This window comes from Watersipora subatra, chromosome 10, assembly GCF_963576615.1.
Source record: "Watersipora subatra chromosome 10, tzWatSuba1.1, whole genome shotgun sequence".
Lineage (NCBI taxonomy): Eukaryota > Metazoa > Bryozoa > Gymnolaemata > Cheilostomatida > Watersiporidae > Watersipora > Watersipora subatra.
The window spans coordinates 32658555-32684771 of record NC_088717.1 but is presented as its reverse complement, the minus strand read 5'-3'; the positions used below and the strand labels follow the sequence as shown (position 1 = coordinate 32684771).

Here is a 26217-nt window from a genome sequence, read left to right as displayed (position 1 = left end):
TCAGACAGAAAACATACATTTTATTGCTGATTAAATATTTCAGTTTGAAATCAGTATGCAACACATGATACAAATGATTTAGTAATTTACATTTGCATGGTTTTTAATATAAAATAGGAGTAAGTTAGTCCGGAGAGCTCATGACCTACAGGTAGTTGTATCTACATTCCTAGCATGGTTGCACCCGCATATCCGTAGGTCGAAGAGTGTTCCAGAGCTGCACAGCTGTGGCTGGCTTAAAGCAACAGCATTGGTAGCAGGAGGGGATGCAGAGTTAGAAAACTTTTGACAGTTACCGAGCTCAGTGCTGAAGTAAGAATCTAAAAATATGATAGTCTAGTTAATCTATATCTAGTATAGCTAATCTATATCTAGTATAGCTAATCTATATCTAGTATAGCTAATCTATATCTAGTATAGCTAATCTATATCTAGTATAGCTAATCTATATCTAGTATAGCTAATCTATATCTCATACCTCTCTTAATTTGTTTGAGAGCTTCATTTCTATTTCAGTGAGGTTTCATTGAATGCAAGGCAACCTAAAGTGGTCTTTCATTGAAGACAACTGAATGGAAAACACAGTTTTCCCATTCAGTTGCCTATAGTGTGTCAAGACCATATTCAGTTGTCTATAGTGAGTCAAGACCATATTCAGTTGTCTATAGTGAGTCAAGACCATATTCAGTTTCCTATAGTGAGCCAAGGCCATATTCAGTTGCCTAAAATTAGTCAAGGCCATATTCATCTAAATACAGTCAAACAAGGCCACATTTAGTAGTCTAAAGCCAAGAGCACAATTTAACAGAAGCTTTGTAACCAAGTTCAAAGCACCAAAAATATATGAACTGCTACATTCAACATTTAAAACCATTGGGAAAATGGTGCAGGTTGTGTTGCAACATGTATGTGTGCAAATGTACGTCAAGAGTAGAACAAATATAATCATGTCTAGCGTTAGAAGTGCTTTCTCAGAAGACTTGTTATCAACCCCAGTAACCGTCAAGCAATATCTAGCCACATACTTACTTGTTGACATGCAAGAGTTGATGACAAGAACACCCAATACTGAAGCCTGCAAAACAAACAAATAAATAACTTTTTTCAGTTGTTCCTACAGCTGACTTAGACTTTGGGCTTCAAACTATGCTGATCAAAAGTTTTCAGACTAACATCATTCGATGACAGTAAAAGTTGGATAACGGAAAATCATGAGCAGTGTCATTACAGTCCAAGTTTGCTTTCAGGAGCTTACCAATGTTGGCGGAGAATCTACACAGTATGGACAGGGTGGCTCACAGTTCGGCCCATTAGGGTACGAGTTTCTAATATTTACACAACCTTGAGGTGGTGGAGGCTTGTCACATCCTCTTCTTGGGCATCTCTAAAAATTGATTCTGGAAGCTTCTATCATCAATAAGCCAGTAGTATTAGAACATATTTATAGAACTAGAGAGGTATGCGAGCAATCCCTTGAAGGTCAAGTGTGATGCTTCCTTAGCTTACTGCAAGCAAATTCTATGTATGCTTTCAAGAGCATTGTTGCCCAGATAATGGCTCTACAATCTTGTCTGTACATGTCTAAGTTCAGTGACTAGGAAACCTCCACAACTGGAGACATGCTCAGTCGCAGAAAGCAGTTTAAGGTTGGATATCAATCTTGTCACCATGATTGACCTTGTTGAGAATTGAACCCAAGCTTGTTGTTAGCAGGTCAGGATTTCTATACAATTAGGCCATAGAGGGAGTGTATAACATCTTGGTTAGCATAGTGCCCCTTAGTATATAAATAAGAAAGTTTGGTTAGTAACTCTATGTATTCTGAGTGCTTTACTTGTGTACATTAGACAGCTTTGAGTTTGAGTAGTCTACATGCTTGCATCTTACCAAAATAACTTTACATATATCGTCAGATTTTTATCCCATACTCTTATCTTAACAGTGACTCGCGCTAGGTTGAAACTACTAAAAGACTTGGCAAAATAGAGTTGAACATTATTAATCAAAGCTGAAACAATCACCTGTTGCGAAGGAGGTTGGGTTGTTGTTGGGTCATTACAAACTCTGCATGCTGGACAGTTAGGACCATTAGGGAAGGTTGTACCAATATTGATACATCCTGGAGGTGGCCGAGGAGGGCAAGCGATTTGTGTACAGATAACTTGAGGAGTCACATCATTACAAATGGTACATCCAGGACAGTCAGGGCCATTCGGGAAGGTTGTTCCAACGTTAACACATCCTTCAGATGGTGGAGGAGGGCAACCGATTCGAGTACAGATGACTAGTGGTGGGGTGGTAGTTAGTGGATCATTACAAACTCGACACCTTGGACAGTTTGGGCCATTAGGGAAGGTTGTTCCAATGTTTACACAACCTGCAGGAGGTGGAGGGGGACAAGCAATTAGAGTACAGATGACTGGAGGAGTCACATCATTACAAACGGTACATCCAGGACAGTCAGGGCCGTTAGGGAAGGTTGTTCCAATGTTAACACATCCTTCAGATGGTGGAGGGGGACAACCGATTCGAGTACAGATGACTAGTGGTGGGCTGGTAGTTGGTGGATCATTACAAACTCGACACCTTGGACAGTTTGGGCCATTAGGGAAAGTTGTTCCAATGTTTACACAACCTGCAGGAGGTGGAGGGGGACAAGCAATTAGAGTACAGATGACTGGAGGAGTCACATCATTACAAACGGTACATCCAGGACAGTCAGGGCCATTCGGGAAGGTTGTTCCAACGTTAACACATCCTTCAGATGGTGGAGGAGGGCAACCGATTCGAGTACAGATGACTAGTGGTGGGCTGGTAGTTGGTGGATCATTGCATACTCTACATCCAGGACAATCAGGGCCATTAGGGAAGGTTGTTCCAATGTTAACACATCCTTCAGATGGTGGAGGAGGGCAACCGATTCGAGTACAAATCACTAGTGGTGGGGTGGTAGTTGGTGGATCATTGCATACTCTACAAGAAGGGCAGTTAGGACCATTCGGGAAGGTTGTTCCAATGTTTACACATCCTTCAGATGGTGGAGGAGGACAACCGATTCGAGTGCAGATTGAAGCCTGAAACAGAAATATTCATGAAATACAGAAATTTACAGAAATATTGAAAATTCTCTCCAAATGTGTAGTATTGTTTTATTTAAATATAACTTTGTATTAGTATAAACGTTTTCATGTAAAAACAATCAATTTGATTTAAAGTTCCAAATGGCTCATCTAGAGAAGCATGAGCCAAATTTGTAATGCAAACCAGAGTCCATAGTATATCATGCATAATTAATCAAAACATTTACGTACTTTAAAGGTTGACTTGCAATAAAATTCACATTACAGTTATTTGGTATCTAAAGATTCGCCATGTCTTACTATGTTGTGTTGTAGGTGCCAAATATGTGGGAATGTGATTAAAAGCTCTTAGAGGCTCAAAAGCGAACAGAAAATCGCAGCCATACGAGACCGCGATAGTTTGGATTCGTTTTCCAAAACGGCTAAAATGTGACGTATGTGTGCAAGATGGTTTATGTTTACACTTTCATGCATCCTTATTCGTCGAAATATTTTCACAAATATACTTCACGCTTGCAATAAAAACCATGTCTATTGTTCTTAAGCGTCTATTTTATCGGCATCGTAATGCTGCAACTTTGATCACTGATATCTCAAAACTTAGCATCAAAGTATGTTCAATTTTTTAAACTTAGCTTGAACGATTGCATATCATCCTCTGATAAAAATGATGAGCCTTTTGGTCCACTATGATGGACAAAAAATGCTGTAGAAATTGTTTGCGCCATATGGCGGGAATTGTAAGTCACATGATCAGATAATGTTAGTTTCAGTTCAAGTTTGATCTATCGCAAATAACAGACACGCTTTCTCATATTAAACTTGTTAATTTCAATGCGTCATAATCTCTAACGTACCACATCGTGTTTGTGCGGCTGCCAAGCTGAGAAGCACCTTTTTTCTTGGCCAAGAGCAGAGAAAAGACCAGACCTTCATCGGACGTGAAGCAACTGGGTGAAGCTGGATGTGACAAACTTTATTTATTCGCCCGCTTACTCTTACCTTTGTTTTCACCATTTCAAAGACGACATGTTTTCTAACCTGTTTGCATACTCCACATGTCACCAAAGCAAGTGAGTAATTTATTTTATGAACTACTCGTATTAGTAGTAGTAACTCGGGTTATTTTCTAGTATTTTCCTAATACTACTGTATAAATCTATATTTAATATAACAATATTAATGTCATTTAATTGTAATATGATATTATTAGTATTTTATCTTTTTAATTACATGTATTATTCTTATTGTAATAACAAAACTAATTCATACTGCATATCTATCTGTAAAACGTAATATATTAATCTATTCTGGTATCATCGTTAATAGCATATTAATATTATTAGATTATTAGTATTAGATGAAGAGTTTGTGCCAACCACTGAAGACTGGGAAGAGTTTGAGCGCTATGTTGGCCAGCGTCAAACGCTCTCCAATTACATGTAAGTTAGAGCTGAATTTAACCAAACTTGACAAAATATAAAAAATATCCATAGAGTTATTACTCACATTTTATGTTTACAATATTATGGATTCTGATAAGGTTTTGTAAAATCTGTGTCATGATTGCATGGCTATATATTTATTCTTTTTCTGATCAAGCAAGTATGATATAATAACAGGAAATGATGTTGTACAAATCTTATTGCAAGTCAACTATTGTGTTGTGATTTCAGACCCGTATCCTGCTTCAAAGAGGAGAAAATAATAGTAAGTGTGACAGCACTCCAGCGACTATTTCACTGTCTCGCCTGCGCCCTCCCCTGCTCATTCACGATGGTGCAAGAAGGCGGATGGGTAGAGTTCAAGGTTACATGTGCCTCCTGTCACCAATCGTACACTTGGGAAACAACTGCCAAGGTGAACAGAGCTCACGTCATCAACCCCCTGCTGGCAGCTGCATCACTCTTTTCAGGCGGATGCCTTACGCAGAACCTCCGTTTTCTGTCGCTCCTGAACATCGCGATACCAAGCCACAGCATTTGCCTCTACCAACAAAGAGAATACTTACATGGTGTGAGTGTTATTATTTACCCATAAACTTGGAAAATGTGAGTAAAAGCTTGGCACACTAATTAAATAACGACATTTAGAAACCATTTTTCTCTTGAAATGAAAATATGCCATCCTTCAAGCAAAACATATTATAATTTAAAATTCTGATTCTTCATTATAATATAGCACAAAAAGGGAGAAGAGGATTCTACATTCTTAGACTAATGACAATGATACAAATTAATCTTGTATAATGAAGTTTTACAATATTTTACAGTGTATTGCTGAGCAGTACACCCTGCATAACGAGGGATTGATGGCGGCAATCGATTGGGAGCTTGATTTGGCAGGTGACAGTGGATGCGATAGTCCTGGGCATTGCGCACTATACGAGGCCTACACTATGATGGATCAGAGCTGCAGTTTAATAGTCAGCAGTCTTCTTGTCAAGGTAAAACTTTGTCAGTTTTTACTTCACAGCCTGACAAAAACCCAAATTTTTTAGTAGTTATCAATACATAAACATGAAGTTGCTGATCTAGCTAAATAATTCATTCAAATAATGTGAAAGTGATTGTTGGTCGTAACTTTCTTTACTTTGCAGTCAACGGAGACCACCAGCTCTAACGCCACGGAGCTGTAAGGCTTCAAGCGATGCCAGTCCGATCTAATTTCCCACGGCCTGAGAGTGAGGTCCATTACAACGGATGTTGTTACAAAGGTTGTGTGCACACCGCAAGCTTGTGTTTTGGCTTATGCGGCAAATTCGTCGTGGCGAGCGACGGCCTCTACACGCCTGCTTGGTGTCTAAGATTCGGGCTCTTTTCCCACCAACGGATGATGAAGAAGAGTTTGCAGACTTGCAAACAAGATTTTCGGCATTTGCCAAAACACAAGATTGCGGTATGCACACAACCTTTTCCGAGCATTTGGCGATGGCTCTCCAAATGGGAATAGATTATCTACCAAAACAATTATTGAAAAACAATAATTGCTGATCATCAAAATAATCTCGATCTTTATATAATAAAATCATAAAACTAATACACTCTCTACTTTAGTAAGTGTACAAGCCAAATAAAACAGTTCTCCTTGTGTTCCACGAATTCAGAATATGTGTGTTCAACTGATGCATTAAATGTGTAACACAAGAATTGTACATGTAGATAATGCTTGACACATTAGCATAGCTTTGGTGTTGTTGGCATTAAATGAAAATCCAACTCACTATGATATTGCAGGTAATTATTGCACCCCAACTCAAGGGGTGCAGGCACCACAAGTCCGTCCACACCAGAATGCATACACAGGCATTCATGCTCCCCGCGGTCATGGAGGCGATGCACAAACTCAGCATCATGGCAGCACAAACATTCAGGAAGAGATGGCATGTCTTGACAGAGCTTGCAGACACTTCACTCTGTAGCCGGTGGTATTAGCTCCTAAAGAAATGAACAGATATGTCTATGCAACCATAGCTAATACATCAGGTCGATGTTATCCAACAGTATATCAGTACAGCAATAGATTTAAATATTAAAATTGTTAATGTTATCATTCGAGAAAAATCTGTAATTATTTTTTCGCAATATGAAGGAATAATTATCATCATTAAAATCATATATATATAAAATAATATTCGTTCTATCACTCTCTAGGTAAAACTATTACTACTAGCTAGCTTGGCACATAAGAGCTGGCTAGTGGCGGTGCTTACTTGCTGGGAGGTTTGATTCTGTTGAGGATCTTCTTCAGATAGAGCGTCAGGCTCGAAACGCCAGGGTCTTAACTCTTCAGACTTGGAAATTTTTTATGATCGCAACTCGGACATGTACACGTACGTTGAATTGTTGTACGGAATGGCCAAGCTGAAACTGTAAAGTATCGAGCATCTATATTTGATACGGGGTCTTAGGTAAAACCCGAAGTGTTTCTCATAAACTATCGCTACGATAAGTTTTATATTGAGCTTTTTATTGGCCTTTCAATTCACACGAGAACATCACGTGACAAGACAATAACCAAACTCCGCGGATACGTCATCGAAATCAAGAGATTCCAATCTACGGCGGCTTTTCGTTTTTGAGCTTTTAAGAGCTTGTAATCACATTTCCACATATTTGGCACCTACAACACAGCAGAGTAAGACATGGTGAATCTTTTGCTACCAAATAGCTGTAATGTGAATTTTATTGCAAGTCAACCTTTAAGTAAAGCATATTGAATAAAAAGAGCTATTGCTTATTTCCTTGATGTTACTTTCAAAGTTCCAAGGAAAAGCAGAAAAGCTTTGCAAATTTACATGTAGGCCTATAAGAAACTTCGGTTCATTAGTTGATTAGCAAGAGCAGTAAAGACATAGATATGCTGATACTGTAACAAGCAGCATAAACATAGATATGCTGGTACTGTAACAAGCAGCATAAACATTAGCCTGTCTTGACAAACTGTTGTTTTTGCGGAGTTGTCCCCCCGTCGAGCAGGCGAGCAACACAACAGCTTGTCACAAGACGTACTGCACTCGATGCATCAGCTGCATTTATAAGGAGTTGTTCTCTTCCGTCTCTGTGGCTTGGTTGCGATGTTATGCCGGTCGCTCCATTGGTAATCATAACGAATTTCCCGCAAAAAATTTATGTAGAAAAAAATAAGATTACAACGTTTAACCAGCGACCAGACTCTGCGGTAAACTTTAGTAGAACTTGAGAACTTAGGTAACAACAGCGACTAAACATGTCGTTATTTGTACGCTCAGTCAATTTTATTTCTGTTTTTGTATCAGTTAATTTTATTTGTTCTTATGTGTTTTATTTTCAATTTATTTTATTTGTAAGTTCTACTAAAGTTTACAACAGAGACTGGTCTTTGGTTAAACGTTGTAATCTTATTTTTTCTACACAAATTTTTGCGCGAAATCCATTATGATTACCAATGGAGCGACCGCCAGAACATCGCAGCCAAGCCGCATAGACGGAAGAGAACAACTCCCTTTCAGTGCAGCTGATGCATCAGGTGCAGTACGTCTTGTGAAAAGCTGTTGTGTTGCTCACCCACTCGACGGGGGGACAACTTCGCAAAAACAACAGTTTGTCAAGACAGGCTACATAGACATATATATGTTGATATTGTAACAAGCAGCATAGACATAGATATGCTGGTACTATAACAATCAGCATAGACATATATATGTTGATATTGTAACAAACAGCACAGACATAGATATGCTAGTGATGTAACAAGCAGTAATGACAAAGACATAGATATGCTGATCCTGTAATCTGTTTGTTTATAGAAGGCAGGGAAAGAAAACTAAGAATTTTCTACTCCTAAATACTTGATTTATGAAATTGCTGGATAATCAACTTGCTATAACATTGACCTGAGTTTACGATTATAAGGGTTTAGACAAAGACGTCATAGCTAGTTAGCCAAGGCAGCAGAAATTCCATGCCTCTAATTTATATCATATTACTGAGACACTTTCACTTTCCAAAAACCCACTTCAAAAAGTAGCTAGGGTTACTTAACCACAACAATTCCACTTCTCCATTCTTTACTTTGTTGGCGACTCTTATATATTGGAAGTTTTCGGTTCTTAGATGTTTGAAAAGATAACTTCAAAATTGTATATTCAATACATGTAATTAGTAAAATACGTTTTTCAAATAATAACTAATATTTTAATTGCTAAAAATTCCCCTGTCATACAGCCCATGACCAAAGTGATAATGGAAAAGGAAAGGGTACTGCCGGTTGAGAAATGCAATATTAGCAGTCAAATGGCACTGCAGTGCAATAGGAGAACTGCAATGGTAGCTGCAATGGTAGCTGTAATGTATTGGGTGTTATTATGCACAACAAACAGCAATAATGAAAGGAAAAGATTTTATGTTTATATCTCTCCCTGCAATAGAGAAATGCAATTTTAGAAGTAAAATGGCAAGCTGCTGTGTAATACACACAGGCTGGGGGGTTGTATATCATTGGTCATAGCAACCAATATCAAAAAGTTGTGATATTTATCTAGATTTCTGTATTTATATCTAAAAATTATACTGAATTTAAAAATCTAAACAGATTTTAGCTTGCTGTCATAGAAATAGATGTATATCTATAAGAAAATGTAGGCCTATTACTTAATTTTGCAGATATTAAAAACGGCTTGGCAGTGCCGCGATATTGGGCAGAGCGGCAGTACCATCAACAAAATCTTTAAAAAAATAATAATAGTAACATATTGCACACCATCAGTCACTATATACTTCGATCTTGTAAATTCGAATAATTCTTCTTATAACTAAATCTTATAATAATCTTGTATAGTCAAATAATTATGCTTACAATTAAATATTGTAATAATCTTATAAGAATCATCAGAAAAATATCATCGTCATTTCCTTTACTTTCTCTGCTTTGGACATCATTTGGAATACTAAAGTACTCATTATAAGTGTCCAAAACGTCAGAGTCCGGTAGAATTGTTAGAAAAATATCATCATCCTTTCCTTTACTTTCACTGCTATGGACATCAGTTGGAATACCAAAGTACTCATTATATGTGTCCAAAATGTCGGATTCCGGTAGAATCGGCAAAAGAGAAACGATTACTTTTCATTACTTTTACGTACGTTAATTACAGAAACTTTCGACGACTGGACAATGTCATAAACTGGTAAAATGTGCACGTTTTTCTCGTGAAATGTGCATGACTTAATGGTTCTATTATTTGTCGCAGGGCCTTATCGGCATTTCGTTTGCCGGTCTTAATTTTGATTAAAAAAAGCTTGTCAAGTTTTTATTGCGATTTTAGGCCAAATTAATCTGTCTATTTATGTATAATCCGATCAAATGGGTTAGTGTTAGGATATTGCATCAACTTTTCAAAGACTTTTCAAAGACTAACATTATTAAATATGTTTATATGTGTTTTGTATCATTATTATACTTTAACAACTCTGCACACAAAAATGGTTAAATTTTTTGATAGGATTTCGGTACAAGGTTTGGTAACGGCCGTTAATGGATAATTTTTCGAGAGTTGTGTGCGCATATGCGTTTATCATAAAGCTCCCAAACAATCGCTTCGCTCGTGTTTGGTCGTGGGATTAATAAAATTTACACTACTTTGTTAATTTAGACTGATACAAAGTTCCTCCAGTCAATATTTTTTTAGCACTGGTTCTAATACAAAGTTTCTCCAGTCAATAATTTTTAGCGCTGGTTCTAAGCTTCAAAAAGTGTAAAAATAATTCAGCGCAATGCAAGTGTATGTAAATTTTTTGAACATTCGCCGCCACCAAAAAAAAGGCTTTATATAAAACGATGTTTACGCGATTGTTTAAACTCTTCTATGTTCCACTCAGGCATTGATGTAATGCAGTGTTATCTACAGACTGACTGGAGTTATCTGCTTAATGTTGAAACAGACAACTAAAGGGCAGGAAACTAAACTACCAGTAAGTTATTCCTTTACAAGCTAGTCTCATACAGACAGACTTAGCTGTTCCTGAGTTGCTGCGTTAAGTAGAGACTTACATTCTCAACTGAGTATCTTTAGTAAAAGACTGCTAAAGGCTACTTAGAGACCGTGATGATAGGCACAGGCAGACAATTTTAATATTATTATTTACAGTAGAAACTCTAGCTATTAATTAATTCGTTTGAGAAGTCATTTTGTAAGCAGAAAAATTCCCAAGTTAAACGCTTTTTACACTGTAAATGCCCTGATCCGTTCCAAACTACCACATAATTTGGGCGTAGGTAATACTTGCATGACTTATAAATAATGATTAAAAGATGTAATAATTACATTTTAGAATTATATTATTACATAATGAATAAATAAATATGCATAAAATAAGAATGAACAGAAAAACAACAAATAAAACAACAAAGAGTGTTTACCATTGGCAACTAGCCAAGTGTTCAACTAGGAGTTGTCTGTTCACTGAGTATTGCTAGCAACTAGGATATACTGAGTGTTTACTGAGTATTGCTGGCAACTAGGATATACTGAGTGTTTACTGAGTATTGCTAGCAACTAGGATATACTGAGTGTTTACTGAGTATTGCTAGCAACTAGGATATACTGAGTGTTTACTGAGTATTGCTAGCAACTAGGATATACTGAGTGTTTACTGAGTATTGCTAGCAACTAGGATATACTGAGTGTTTACTGAGTATTGCTAGCAACTAGGATATACTGAGTGTTTACTGAGTATTGCTAGCAACTAGGATATACTGAGTGTTTACTGAGTATTGCTAGCAACTAGGATATACTGAGTGTTTACTGAGTATTGCTAGCAACTAGGATATACTGAGTGTTTACTGAGTATTGCTAGCAACTAGGATATACTGAGTGTTTACTGAGTATTGCTAGCAACTAGGATATACTGAGTGTTTACTGAGTATTGCTAGCAACTAGGATATACTGAGTGTTTACTGAGTATTGCTAGCAACTAGGATATACTGAGTGTTTACTGAGTATTGCTAGCAACTAGGATATACTGAGTGTTTACTGAGTATTGCTAGCAACTAGGATATACTGAGTGTTTACTGAGTATTGCTAGCAGCTAGGATATACTGAGTGTTCACTGAGTATTGCTAGCAGCTAAAACTGAGTAAGACTCATTGCGAGTACCTCCGACAGACAAACGGGCCAATGAGATAGGTAGAAGTTGCTGGGCGTCAGCCAATAGCAAAACAACTCAGGGCCAACACTTTCAAACTGCGCTGCCATCCGCCCATTTAAGCAGCTCCTTTTGTATTTAGAAGCATATTTCGTTAATAGCAGCAATATTTCTATGAAATGACGCTTCGTAAGTTGATAACTTCATATGCAGAGTCTTGAAGCAGTTTAGCTGTTTGACCTACTATGACATTTAACGTTGAATCATATTTCCACATTTTGCTCTGTTGCAATAAATCACTCAAAGTAGATTCTTAAACAAAATATGTAACCACGATGGTTTTATTAGTTTAGGATTGCAGTAGAAACTCTATTTACCTAAAGCACTTTACGTACATATAATGTACGTATAATGTACATTATACGTACATATAATGTACATATAATGTACATTATATGTACATTATATGTACATATAATGTACGTATAATGTACATATATTGTGCATAAAATGTACGTATAATGTACATATAATGTGCATATAATATACGTATAATGTACATATAATGTACGTATAATGTACATATAATGTACATAAAACGTATGTATAATGTACATATAATGTGCATATAATATACGTATAATGTACATATAATGTACATATAATGTACATATAATGTACGTATAATGTACATATAATGTACATATAATGTAGATAAAACGTATGTATAATGTACATATAGCGTGCATATAATATACGTATAATGTGCATATAATGTACGTATAATGCACATATAATGTACGTATAATGTACATATAATATACACATAATGTACATATAATGTACATATAATGTACATATAATGTACGCATAATGTACATATAATGTACATATAATGTACGTATAATGTACATATAATGTGCGTATAATGTACATATAATGTGCATATAATGTACATAATGTATAATGTATGTATAATGCATAATGTACGTAAAGTGATTTATTTCAAGTGATTTATTGCAACAGAGTAAAATGTAAAAATATGATTGAGAGCAAAATATGAAGGTGGGCCAAACAGCTTAACCGCTTCTCATAATGTAGCAAGTCTAGAGTTGGCTTGTTTAGCAACCAAATTGCCGAATCATCAGCGAAGAGGGTGGTCCTTACTCCTTAGGACACAAACTGTTACGCACTGAAATATGGTTTAGCTTTAACCTATAGGAGTTCGAATCCCAAACGTAACAATATTTTTAACCGACCAACTGCAACTTGGTACAAAGGGACAAGGCCCTTATGATGATAAACATTGCATGAATTATAGATATCTTCAATCTCTTATTGTTATATTCGCTGTTTAGGCAATCCGAGTGTATAAAAATGGATGCAGTTCTGTGAGACCTCATAGCGCTATGACTACCCTCACGGTCCAGTGCGCCGTAACAAATAATCTTTTATGACAGCTATATATTATATACTGAATAACTATTCCACAGAGCAGGAAGGAGGTGAAGTGTTGAAGATGGTAGCATGCCTGACCGCTAAGCCAAATGTTAAAGTTTATATCCCGTGTGATGCAATCTTTTTCTCATCCAACCTTGAAGCGCTGGCTTTAGACCGACGGACACAACTTTTATGATAGCGATGATTGTGTGTAGCTTCCACGGTAGGCATGGCAACAACTTTATTAGTAGCCACGGCAACAGTTTGTTGCATAACCAGAAACAAAGTTATTAATTATTTCATATATTTATTAAATACATTAAATATTTATAGACTGTTTTCTTTTACCTTGGAAACCTTGACATGCATCCAAACCTGCCTAGTTTAGTTTGTTAGACAGATGCAAAGTTCTATATGAGATTTTGACACGATTCTTAGGCAAATATATCTAATACTCACTGCCGGTTCAGTGCACTCTGAGTAGAAGCACCTTGTGTTGTTACAGCACTTTCTCTCACCCTGGCACTCGTCATCATATCTACATCCAACAAAGTCAGCCCGACAAGGAGTATTTACCTCAACTGGGCATTCCCCTAAAATTGATTCAGTTGCAGTGTGTAAGTTGAAACTTATAGCCCCAATTAGAACCATAAATGATAAAAGGTGAAATATTTAGTTTTCTTGTCTGAAGGGCAGACAACCCTCATAAAATAGCACAAAAATGGGAACATGGCAATTGCATTTTGATGAAGAGTGGTGATGTAAAATCTTCCCTTCTTCTGTGGCTTGTCTTTTGTTTATCACACCAGCTGAGAAACTGAAGAACTCTAGCAAGAAACTCAACAAGAACCTGATTTCTCAAGCTGTCAGATGCCAATGTCAGCTGTCAGTGTCAGCTGTCAATGATGCCATAAACCACAATATCAAACAACACCTTATAACAACTGCTATGTATTTTTAAATAATTACCAACATTTTAATAGCGATGCAGGCAATAAATAAATTATACAATAAAGAAGTACAGTTGGCTAGTCATATAGAAATAACAATTATATGAATTATTATATTGAATATTATTATAAGGAATTATATTATATATTACATGCCAGCTTTTGATAAGCTATTTTCCATTGTACTTTTAATTGGTTGTTGGTGGACTTTGCATCACTTTGCACTCACTGATGTACACTTATTTCTCATTATTATTACTAGTGAGTTTGTTGCTATTATTACTAGTACTATTATTAGTATCTTAGCAGCATGTTGTTCTGTGAGAGATTGTCAGGTGTATCGACAAAGCACAGAGAGTCCGTATTTCTACATTTTTCTGCAATACTAGGACAGATAGACAGACGACGCTCTTATTATTGTAATTGTATCCTGGCAATTTCTTGTTCTGTGAAAGACGGTCAGGTGTGCCAATATAGCTCGCAGAAAAAAATCATTTTACAATTAAACAAAAATACTGGTTGGTGAAGAATTAACCGAGGTGTAATAGTGTCGAGATGTCATGAGTTCAAATCCCATATGCTACAATATTTTTCTCAACCTAAAACTATGGCACTAGGCAACAGACAGGCAGACTACTCTACAACTCATGCTATAGTCAAGATGATCACTGCACTTGTTGTTTTCAGTCACCTACAAGGGTGTTATTTTATAAGATTGGATTAGCCGAGATTGATGTGAGCTTGTTGAGCGCTTGCCTTTCATGTGCATGAGCAGTACCAGTGTGCGACTCGCCAGTGAAAAACCAATAATTTACTGCCAATCTTGAATTGCTGGTGACTCATAGAAGATCTTGCATGACCCAAATCCCCCTCTTAGCAAAAATAGGCGGACGAAAATATTACCACTGAAAATACATTAGATGTTTTGTTTGAGCACAACGTAAGCTTTTCTATTGGCAGTCAATGTTTGATGATATTCAAAGAGATGGAGTCTGCATTTACCAAAGAAGTCGGTACTAAGTTTTTATCAGACAAGGAAGGTGAGGGAAGAAAGTATTAATCATAGATATAATACACTCTATTTACTATATACTATATATATATATTTACTATATCTATGGTATTAATAGTCCCTTTGTTGGCATGCTGATTTTACAGCCTTATCAATTGAATCCTGCAATAAAGTAGCCTATGGAGTAATTAATAGAGGAATTAATAGAGTGATCAATAGATGGATCAATAGAGTTATCAATAGAGCGATCAATAAAGCAACTAATGAAGTAGTTCATAGAGTAATCAACAGTGTAATTAAAGATTATCCATGAGATAGCCCTAAAGATCCATACTATCTGCAGGGAGACCTTTTTGTAATATGTTGGTTTAAAGGTGGTAGTTAGGCCTTTCAGCTGGTTTTTTAAAGGTGTGCCTTTAATTCGGCAAAATAAAAATATTATTAAATAGGTCATAAAAAGCTTTGGAAATCTTTGCTGTAATGAGAGCCATGTTTGTCTGTCTGAAACCAGTGTTGGAGGATGAGAAAAAGATACCGCTAAACAGGGTTCGAGGCCACGATATTTACTATAACGGCCCAGTACTCTAAAGGTGTGAGTACACTAAAAGCGAGTTAAGCGAAGCTGTAGCAGCTAAGGCGTCAAACGAATGTCACCTCAAAGCACACTTGGTGCGACATCATTTGCATCCATCCAGCATTAGTTCAAATTAGAATTAAAATATAATAATTATTATTATGATTTATTTACTAACCAGCTAGCTTTAACTCTTTCACTATTTCTCGCCAGTTATTAATGTTGATATCTTCTCTTTTATAATTTTGGTGTCTTTGATTATAGAGGCATGGCTTCTCTCTTACTAGCCTAATGAGTTGCTCTTCCATACCTGATCACGCTACTATTATGAATTAATTAATCAATTTATAATTATTAATACACTAGTGTTTGGTACTGGTACGACCACTCTTGCAGTTTTTGCGGTCTATTACCTTGGAACAGCCAATAGCGTGCAAGAGGTCTCACACAAGATCAAACATATTTGAACGCTCTGAAAACGCCACAATTTTGCCGCTGCTGCTTCCGCCTTGACGCATCGCTTCACTTTCGTATTACATTCGCTCTAGTGTGCATCGCTTCACTTTCGTATTACACTCGCTCTAGTGTGCATCGCTTCACTTTCGTATTACACTCGCTCTAGTGTGCATCGTTTCACTTTCGTATTACATACGCTCTAGTGTGCATCGCTTCACTTTCGTATTACATTCGCTCTAGTGTGCATCGCTTCACTTTCGTATTACATTCGCTCTAGTGTGCATCGCTTCACTTTCGTATTACATTCGCTCTAGTGTGCATCGCTTCACTTTCGTATTACATTCGCTCTAGTGTGCATCGCTTCACTTTCGTATTACATTCGCTCTAGTGTGCATCGTTTCACTTTCGTATTACATTCGCTCTAGTGTGCATCGCTTCACTTTCGTATTACATTCGCTCTAGTGTGCATCGCTTCACTTTTGTATTACACTCGCTCTAGTGTGCATCGCTTCACTTTCGTATTACACTCGCTCTAGTGTGCATCGTTTCACTTTCGTATTACATTCGCTCTAGTGTGCATCGCTTCACTTTCGTATTACATTCGCTCTAGTGTGCATCGTTTCACTTTCGTATTACATTCGCTCTAGTGTGCATCGCTTCACTTTCGTATTACATTCGCTCTAGTGTGCATCGCTTCACTTTCGTATTACATTCGCTCTAGTGTGCATTGCTTCACTTTCGTATTACAATCGCTCTAGTGTGCATCGCTTCACTTTCGTATTACATTCGCTCTAGTGTGCATCGTTTCACTTTCGTATTACATTTGCTCTAGTGTGCATCGCTTCACTTTCGTATTACATTCGCTCTAGTGTGCATCGTTTCACTTTCGTATTACATTTGCTCTAGTGTGCATCGCTTCACTTTCGTATTACATTCGCTCTAGTGTGCACGCACCTTAACACCTACTCTATTCGCTTACCATCTATTGTGCATATACTGATTCTCTGTACTCTACTGACACACCTGACTCCTGGTATTAGTACCGGTACTAATACCAGTACTAATACTGGTACTAAAATCGATACTAATACCTGTATTAGTTTTGGTACTAGCGTATATAAAATATCTCATAAAAACTCTGGATATTTAAAAGTATCAACCGGTGATGGTTTAAAATGAGCAAAATAACTTGAGAAACAGGAAGCTGCAATCTGCGCATGCTCAAAAATTGTGAGAGATTCTGGGTCTCATTTGGGAACAGATGATCGGTACACGGTAAGCGTTTAGAGCAGAACCGTCAGAGTTGGTTGATAAGTTGAATGGTTTGCTCAGGTAACATTTGCGCATTTACATGTTAGAACCCTCCACCCTTTACCAACCTTAATAACTTTCTGAGTGCTTGTTATGGCAAAATAAAGCCAATTTAGCTCAGTATCAAGTACAGTACATGTATGTAAGCATTTATTTGTCGAGCAAGAAACCAGATTTATTTGTCGAGCAAGAAACCAGATTTATTTGTCGAGCAAGAAACCAGATTTATTTGTCGAGCAAGAAACCAGATTTATTTGTCGAGCAAGAAACCAGATTTATTTGTCGAGCAAGAAACCAGATTTATTTGTCGAGAGTCTTGTCATATAATTGTTTAATGATTATAGCAAGTCCAATTTCTAACTATGCAAGTCTGTGTTTGATGAATTCGGATAAGCATCTTGGTACAAAGTTCAACACTTTGGCTATTCCTTAAAATCCAGAAGGCATTTGCAGCAACTTTAGTATAGATAGCTCATAGCATGATTAGTAAAGCAAATGTAGCTCAGGTTGGAGTGATAGTTGAACATTCACTTCACTACCAACTCAAACATAATACCTGACAACAACGAATTAGTCTGTGCCAGAAACAGCCTTCGCTAATCACATTAATCTAGAGAGGCTCTTGACTAGATTTTCTCATTATGAGAACATCATCCGTTGTCTCTTTGAAGTTGCTACGACACCGTGTGGTTTGACCTTGATAATGAGTGACTCACATTTTTCCACAAGCAAATCAACATTCTCCTACTTCGTGCCACTGTTAGCAATTATGTACATATACTTGCCACAAGTAGCGGAGAAAGGAATGCTTCGAGTGAGCTAGACTATATTTCAGTCCAAAGTTATACATTGAATAACTTAAATGAATCTACTAGTCTTTGTTGAGATGTTCTTAATTTATTCAACAAAAATATCTAAATATAACATAGAAGAGTAAAAAACTGTATGAACTCTCACCAGTCCGTGGTGCAGTTGCTATGCCACGCAAACAGTGCTGGCTTCCAAACCAATTGCAGCATAAATCTCTGTGACCCGTGCACTGGTTGTCAGACGTACAAGATGGTTCAGTTCTAGTTGTTATAAAGAATGTCTTCGGAATTGGGCATGCGAGGCTCTGTGAACAGCAATAAAGGTATGTGGAAGGTAGTCGCGACTGACTAAAGCTAAGCCATGTCCGACAAAAAGTAGAAGACAAATCCAACTTTATGTATAACACTTGTTATTTGCTACAGCGGCACATTTGCGACATCAGCCGTTATGAATAGACTTTAAGCAGCCAATCCGATCAGCCATACAATTACTTTAAGCTTTGAATAATCGTTCACACTGAATGAGTAATAAAGCTGCTGCCAGCAGCTACGGGTAATTTAAAAAATTAGGCAGTTACAGTAGGCAATTACACAAAAAGGGAGGTAGGCCAACCCACCCCAAGTCTGGTAACCACAAAGGTTATACCTGGTGGTAGCTGACCCTGTAACAAAAAGAATCCAGATTAAACAGTTCAAACATTAAACGCAGTAGAGAGAAGAACAATGATATCACAAGTCCAATCACCAAATTTCCTGACATATTATTTTTTACAGGCAACCGTCATAACTAAGTTTGCCAAAACCAGGACATCACAGATATTTTAATATTTTGTATGGTGAGTGCTGCTTGTTTTTTGTAGCAGGTTGAAGTGGATGAAAGTATAATTGTCCAATCTGAGGCTTAGCGATGAACATTACTGGTGACCCTATTTATGTTAGATAACTTCCAACAACTACCATATGTAACCTATGGTATGTAAGTTATGGAACCTCTTACCATGTTGACTCTATACAGAGCACATTTATATAAGTAGTTCGTTCAATTAGATCGCCGACGTAATATTAAGCCAAACTGATTTCAGCCATTCCATATGCCCTTGTCTTAAAATAGACTACTAATGGTTATGCAACTCACACAAAATTAGCATTATTGAGTGACAGAAAACCTGCACGCCTTTTTTTGCTAATTCATCACAATCAACTATTTCCAAGTTTGACAAATATGTGCATGACTCAACTTTTGAGCGCATAACTACCATATTATATAAGCAACTACTACTACTATACTATATAACTAACTACTAACTACTAATTTATATATTTTTTTCAAAGTATGTCCCTCTGTTTGTCGGTCTGAATTCCGGCTATAGTTATTATTAGAATAACTGTAGCTAGACAACAATGCTGACGCAACGTCATGGCTTACCGTCATTAGTAGCCTAGCTTACTGAAATTTTTCATCGGCAATGCGCCAGGCTGATAGCTTGAAAGTTACAGTTGTTGGACAAAGTTTTAAAACCTTTACATTTGTTTTTATTTGTCTCTTAATTTATTTTCAACTACACAAAACACTTTTCTCATGATATGTAGTTTGGAAGTTAAAATGGGAAATGTTGTTATATGTTAAATGCAAATCAATTTTTTGTCCAGACTTTTTTATTACCCGGGCAACGCCGGGTAGTACAGCTAGTATATTATATAACCAACTACTAAGTTTTACTATATCATATAAATAACTACTACTGGACCATATAACTAACTGCTAGCTACTCCTATACCGTAGAACTGACTACTACTGGACCATATAACTAACTGCTAGCTACTCCTATACCGTAGAACTGACTACTAACTACTATTATACTACTCTTGTGACTATAGAAAAGTTATATTCCGAAAACACTTAGGGCCACTGCAATGCTACATCTGCCAATAATGATTATTAGTAGCTCTTTTTTAAGAACATCAAAGTGAAAAACATCTTTTAAGCTACACATTCTAGGTCACTTCAAGGGCACATTCAGGGTACCAAATAAATCACTCAAAGGGCACATTCAGGGTACCATATAAATCATTCAAAAGGCACATTCAGGGTACCATATAAATAACTCAAAAAGCACATTCAGGGTACCATATAAATCATTCAAAAGGCACATTCAGGGTACCATATAAATAACTCAAAAGGCACATTCAGGGTACCATATAAATCACTTAAGAGGCACATTCAGGTTATCATATAAATCACTCAAAAAGGCACATTCAGGGTACCAAATAAATCACTCAAAATGCACATTCATGGTACCATATAAATCACTCAGAAGGCACATTCATGGTACCATATAAATCACTCGAAAGGCACATTCATGGTACCATATCAATCACTCAGAAGGCACATTCAGGGTACCAAATAAATTACTCAAAATGCACATTCATGGTACCATATAAATCTTGTGAGAAGTAAGTTGGTGCATGCATTTGTGTTTCAGTGCATGGTTAGGGTTAAGACTTCACTCAGGTGTATCAGAGGAAATGTCAGCTGCTAAAAGCTTGTTTGTTAAAAGATCAGTTGGTGCTCAGTGAGGCCTGCCTGATTAGCTAGTCATGTGTCGCTCAAACATGGACTACAAAAACTTTGTTTGAATGCGAACATTCGATAACAGAAACTGAAGAGTTAAAATGAGTAATTGTGTCATAGGTGTTGAAATTTTACCTTGACAGCGGCATAGCTGAATAGGTAAAAACAGTTTATATGCAGGCCATTCAAAGCAGTTGTCATTGGTTTGTACAAAGTTATGTGCATGGCTAGGTCAAGGCCAAACAATTAATGTTGAAAGGGGTTTGTTGTCCTGCACATTATTGATCGCTATTCAGTATCTTGCTAATTTTGATCCGCAAACATTGAGCTTATAGTCTTTGTATTATGCCATTCGACAATATATGCAAAAAAGAAATGTACAATAGATATACTTATATATGCGATATACATAAAATATATACATTATGTACAACATATGTACAACTTTTATGCAATTTATACAATATATATACAGTATATGCAACATATATACAATAGATATAAAATGTATAAACAATTGATATACAATGTAAGACAATACATATACAATAAACAGCAAATATATATACGATATGCAACATATACAATATAAATGCAATATATATACAATATACATAGAATATATATATATATATATATATATATATATGTGCAATGTATACAATATATATACAATATATATACAATATATATACAATATATATACAATATATATACAATATATTCACCACTAAATTATTGAATAAGATCATTCTCAACTAGTTGATACGATGCTCTAACTTTCTTTTATCAACTTAACGTAGAAGCATAAAAGAATTATGCGTGCCAATAAATAAATAGCACTGAGTAGACTTGCTACTTCTTAAACTGTGTGGTCAGCACATACAGGTGACTCTATTGCTCCTACCAACTACAACCACATCCTAGCTGGCCATCAGTAATGTCAGTTGTTTTTTGAAGTTTAGAAATTAGACTAGGACAATATTATGGGCACTTTCAAAAGCGAGTTCTTTCTTTGAAGTATTTTTACACATCGCTATACATATACTTAGCTGTGTTGCACATTTTAGCTGTCCTAATTCTAATCAGATATAAATTAGTAAAACAAAATAGAATTACAAAACAACTCGATCCAAATTAAAATCAGGTTAATTCAAACCCTACAGGCTCAAGACATACCATTCAGCAAATTTATACTGTAACTATGGTGACAAATGTGTACTGTAACTATGGTAATAAGAGAGCCTGATAACAATGCTGCAACCTATCTGACGAACAAAAACGTTCAATGATTGAACACGCATCACAAGATTATATGGCAGATAAATTTAAAATGATCAGCTAACATATTCTATTATCTGGTATCTACATCAACAACTGGGACCAATAATTTCTACCGCAGTACTATGATTATGGCTGACAATTTGTCGCTCAACATTATGATGAAAGAGGAAATGCTAACATCAATAACCTCTGCAGTCAAGAGAAGACATAGTCAGGTAGTCAGCAAACAACTAAATGATAAGAAATATTATTACACACTATAACCTTTTAAACTTAATAAACAGCATTAAAATGACACTTTGATCAGTGTCCATCCACTTTTAGTCAACTGTCAACCGCAAGTATTTTATATAAACAACTTATTAAATTGATTGACTAGTGTTAAGAACTTGAAGTTCTATAATGTTAGCGCCAATAAAGCAACAAAAAGCATTTCCCTTCCCTTAGTGGTCATATAAGATTGTTCTGAAAATCAGCAGAGTAAAATATTTGGTGATGTCACAGTGTAATAACAATATATCTGGTGATGTCACAGTGTAATAACAATATATCTGGTGATGTCACAGTGTAATAACAATATATCTATTGATGTCACAGTGTAATAACAATATATCTGATGATGTCACAGTGTAATAACAATATATCTATTGATGTCGCAGAGTAATAACAATATATTTGGTGATGTCACAGTGTAATAACAATATATCTGGTGATGGCACAGTGTAATAACAATATATCTATTGATGTCGCAGAGTAATAACAATATATCTGGTGATGTCACAGTGTAATAACAATATATCTATTGATGTCACAGTGTAATAACAATATATCTATTGATGTCACAGAGTAATAACAATATATCTATTGATGTCACAGTGTAATAACAATATATCTGGTGAAGTCACAGTGTAATAACAATATATCTATTGATGTCGCAGAGTAATAACAATATATCTGGTGATGTCACAGTGTAATAACAATATATCTGGTGATGTCACAGTGTAATAACAATATATCTGGTGATGTCACAGTGTAATAACAATATATCTATTGATGTCGCAGAGTAATAACAACATATCTGGTGATGTCACAGTGTAGTAATAATATATCTGGTGATGTCACAGTGTAGTAATAATTAAAGAGGCAATGGTCATACTAACTAGACATCGAGTAGCAGTGCATCTGCTGTTGAATGAACCATGTGCAGAGTCTGTAATACTTACAGATAATGAGTTCCCTCCGGTAGGATCTCTACAATAGAAGTTATAAATCTCATCAATGACTAGCAGCTATAAACCATAGAGAGTGTCAACATCTATTCAAAGTTAATTAACATAAAACCTTCCCAACTCCCTGATGACTCACTAAAAGTTAGTCATCTCAAGGAAGGTACAGCTACACTGGATTAAACTTCAGCTCCATATGGAGCCTTCAAATGACCTCCATGAGATTAGAGAAATTTATGTTGTATATGCTTTCAATTGGAAAGGATCTTACCAGACATACTCCACTATATAACTTAGCATAACCAGACATACTCCACTATATAACTTAGCATAACCAGACATACTCCACTATATAACTTAGCATAACCAGACATACTCCACTATATAACTTAGCATAACCAAACATACTCCACTATATAACTTAGCATATACGAGTCTTTTAATATTGCATTACCATAAATGCTAACAAGCTGTGCACGCTAAACAGCTATTCATGGTGCAATAAGGCAACTCCCTAACTCTTGCGCATGATGCAGACATCAGACAGTGTCTCAAATTTGTGAAAACTTCATGTAATTAATCTTTACTCAAATAAAATGAGTTTGTTGATCTGTTCATCGGTCTTAAGTCTCGATTGAGGTTAAGAAAAATATTATATTGCACAGGATTTGAACTCTTGACAATTGGTTTCACTGCAACAAAAGTGCAGTTGGTAGCTCGTACCACTGGCTGCAATAATTTTATGCTTTAGAATCGAAGTGATATAATTATTCTCTGTGCCTTATCAGCACACATGAGGATCTCTCACAACAAACCAGACAGCCAGGGTATTTGTACTTAATAAACAAGATGCATGTACATGTTGACACACAGCCACTCAGCACAGCTTACTTACCCACTACTCCCTTGGCCAGCCACCATGCCAAAAGCGATAACTAAAACTATATCAGACAACATGTTAAGAAGTCAGTTTGTGTTTATGCCTCATAAGAGACTGCTCAGCTTTACACACTGAAACAGCTTATGTGTTTTATGTAGAGCTAGTTGCCATGGCAATCATAAATTCCGATGAAGAACAAGCGCAATAACAGCTGTGATAGGATTTGTTTCATCCGCTAGGATAGTCACTGAGTTTCTACACTTGAACGGCCGAACAATTGTCACCTCATTAAAATTGTAGAAAGCGAATGACTGCAAATATTCCACTCTTCAAAAGAAGTTTTTCTTACAAAGTTTTTTCAACAAAGATTACATACTGCAAAAAATTAGTTAACAAATGCAGAATTGTTTTACTTGCCTTGTATAGCCAGATCCAGACTGTTGCATTTAATTATTGTAATAACTCCAATGCCATTATTATCACTTTATAATAATAAAAGATCGATTTAAACAAATTTGAACTACTGTATACAGGTAAGACAAACTGATTATTGCTAAATTTCTAAATATATTTGACCTCAAAAAAAGGTTGGAGATGATGTAAATAGTCAGAATAAATTGGCAACCATGTGAAATATTCTCAAAAGTTTAACAGTTTATAAACAAATTCTCATCTTGGCAAGCCATTCATATAGAATATGTGAGACTGGGTTACCTACGATATTTTCAGGCATCCTAAAAATAGGTCTGCTATTTTTCTTTAAGTTGTTAACACCTTCTATGATATGTAGATATTTTTAAAGTGTTAACACCTGCTATGGTAGATATCTTTTAAAATGTTAACACTTTCTATAATAGATATCTTTAGAGTGTTAACATCTTCTATGATAGATATCTTTAAAGTGTTAACACCTTCTATGGTAGATATATTTAGAGTGTTAACACCTGCCATGATAGATATCTTTAAAGTGTTAACATTTTCTATAATAGATATATTTAAAGTGTTAAAATCTTTTAAAATAGATATCTGCAGAGTTTTAACGCCTTCTAAGATAGATATCTTTAAAGTGGTAACATTTTCTATAATAGATATTTTTAGACTGTTAACACCTTCTATGGTAGATATCTTTAGTGTGTTGACAAATGCTATGGTAGATATCTTTAGTGTGTTGACATATGCTATGGCAGATATCTTTAAAGTGTTAACATATGCTATGGTAGATATCTTTAGTGTGTTGACATATGCTATGGTAGATATCTTTAGTGTGTTGACACCTGTTATGGTAGATATCTTTAGTGTGTTGACATATGCTATGGTAGATATCTTTAGTGTGTTGACATATGCTATGGTAGATATCTTTAGTGTGTTGACATATGCTATGGTAGATATCTTTAGTGTGTTGACACCTGCTATGGTAGATATCTTTAGTGTGTTGACATATGCTATGGTAGATATCTTTAGTGTGTTGACATATGCTATGGTAGATATCTTTAGTGTGTTGACATATGCTATGGTAGATACCTTTAGTGTGTTGACACCTGCTATGGTAGATATCTTTAGTGTGTTGACATATGCTATGGTAGATATCTTTAGTGTGTTGACATATGCTATGGTAGATAACTTTAGTGTGTTGACATATGCTATGGTGGATATCTTTAGTGTGATGACATATGCTATGGTAGATATCTTTAGTGTGTTGACACCTGCTATGGTAGATATCTTTAGTGTGTTGACATATGCTATGGTAGATATCTTTAGTGTGTTGACATATGCCATGGTAGATATCTTTAGTGTGTTGACATATGCTATGGTAGATATCTTTAGTGTGTTGACATATGCTATGGTAAATATCTTTAAAGAATCAGATGGTTTTAAGTCATCTGATTGCCAGGATTGTTCAAGATTAAAATTGGCAAAACTTGATCTCAGTTAAAATGCTCAGAAGAAAAAGACATGTCCATACTTCTCATCATTCATAACTGACTAATATACTTCTCAT

At 36.0% G+C, this 26217-nt stretch overlaps 1 protein-coding gene across 2 annotated transcripts; it reads right to left on the bottom strand.

Moving 5' to 3' along the window:
• On the bottom strand, positions 1–24348 carry LOC137407397 (uncharacterized). Of its 2 annotated transcripts, XM_068094042.1 has the most exons (9): positions 24234–24348; positions 23336–23363; positions 18874–18918; positions 18405–18561; positions 13604–13737; positions 2022–3074; positions 1256–1384; positions 1030–1075; positions 1–320 (listed from the first exon to the last, which is right to left on the bottom strand). In XM_068094042.1, exons 1-9 carry the CDS (start codon positions 24293–24295, stop codon positions 139–141), a joined length of 1836 nt encoding a protein of 611 aa, XP_067950143.1. In that variant the 5' UTR covers positions 24296–24348; the 3' UTR covers positions 1–138. The 2 variants fall into 2 exon arrangements, with proteins under 2 accessions (XP_067950143.1, XP_067950144.1); XM_068094043.1 differs by lacking the exon at positions 18874–18918.
• Between the last annotated feature and the right edge of the window lie 1869 nt (positions 24349–26217).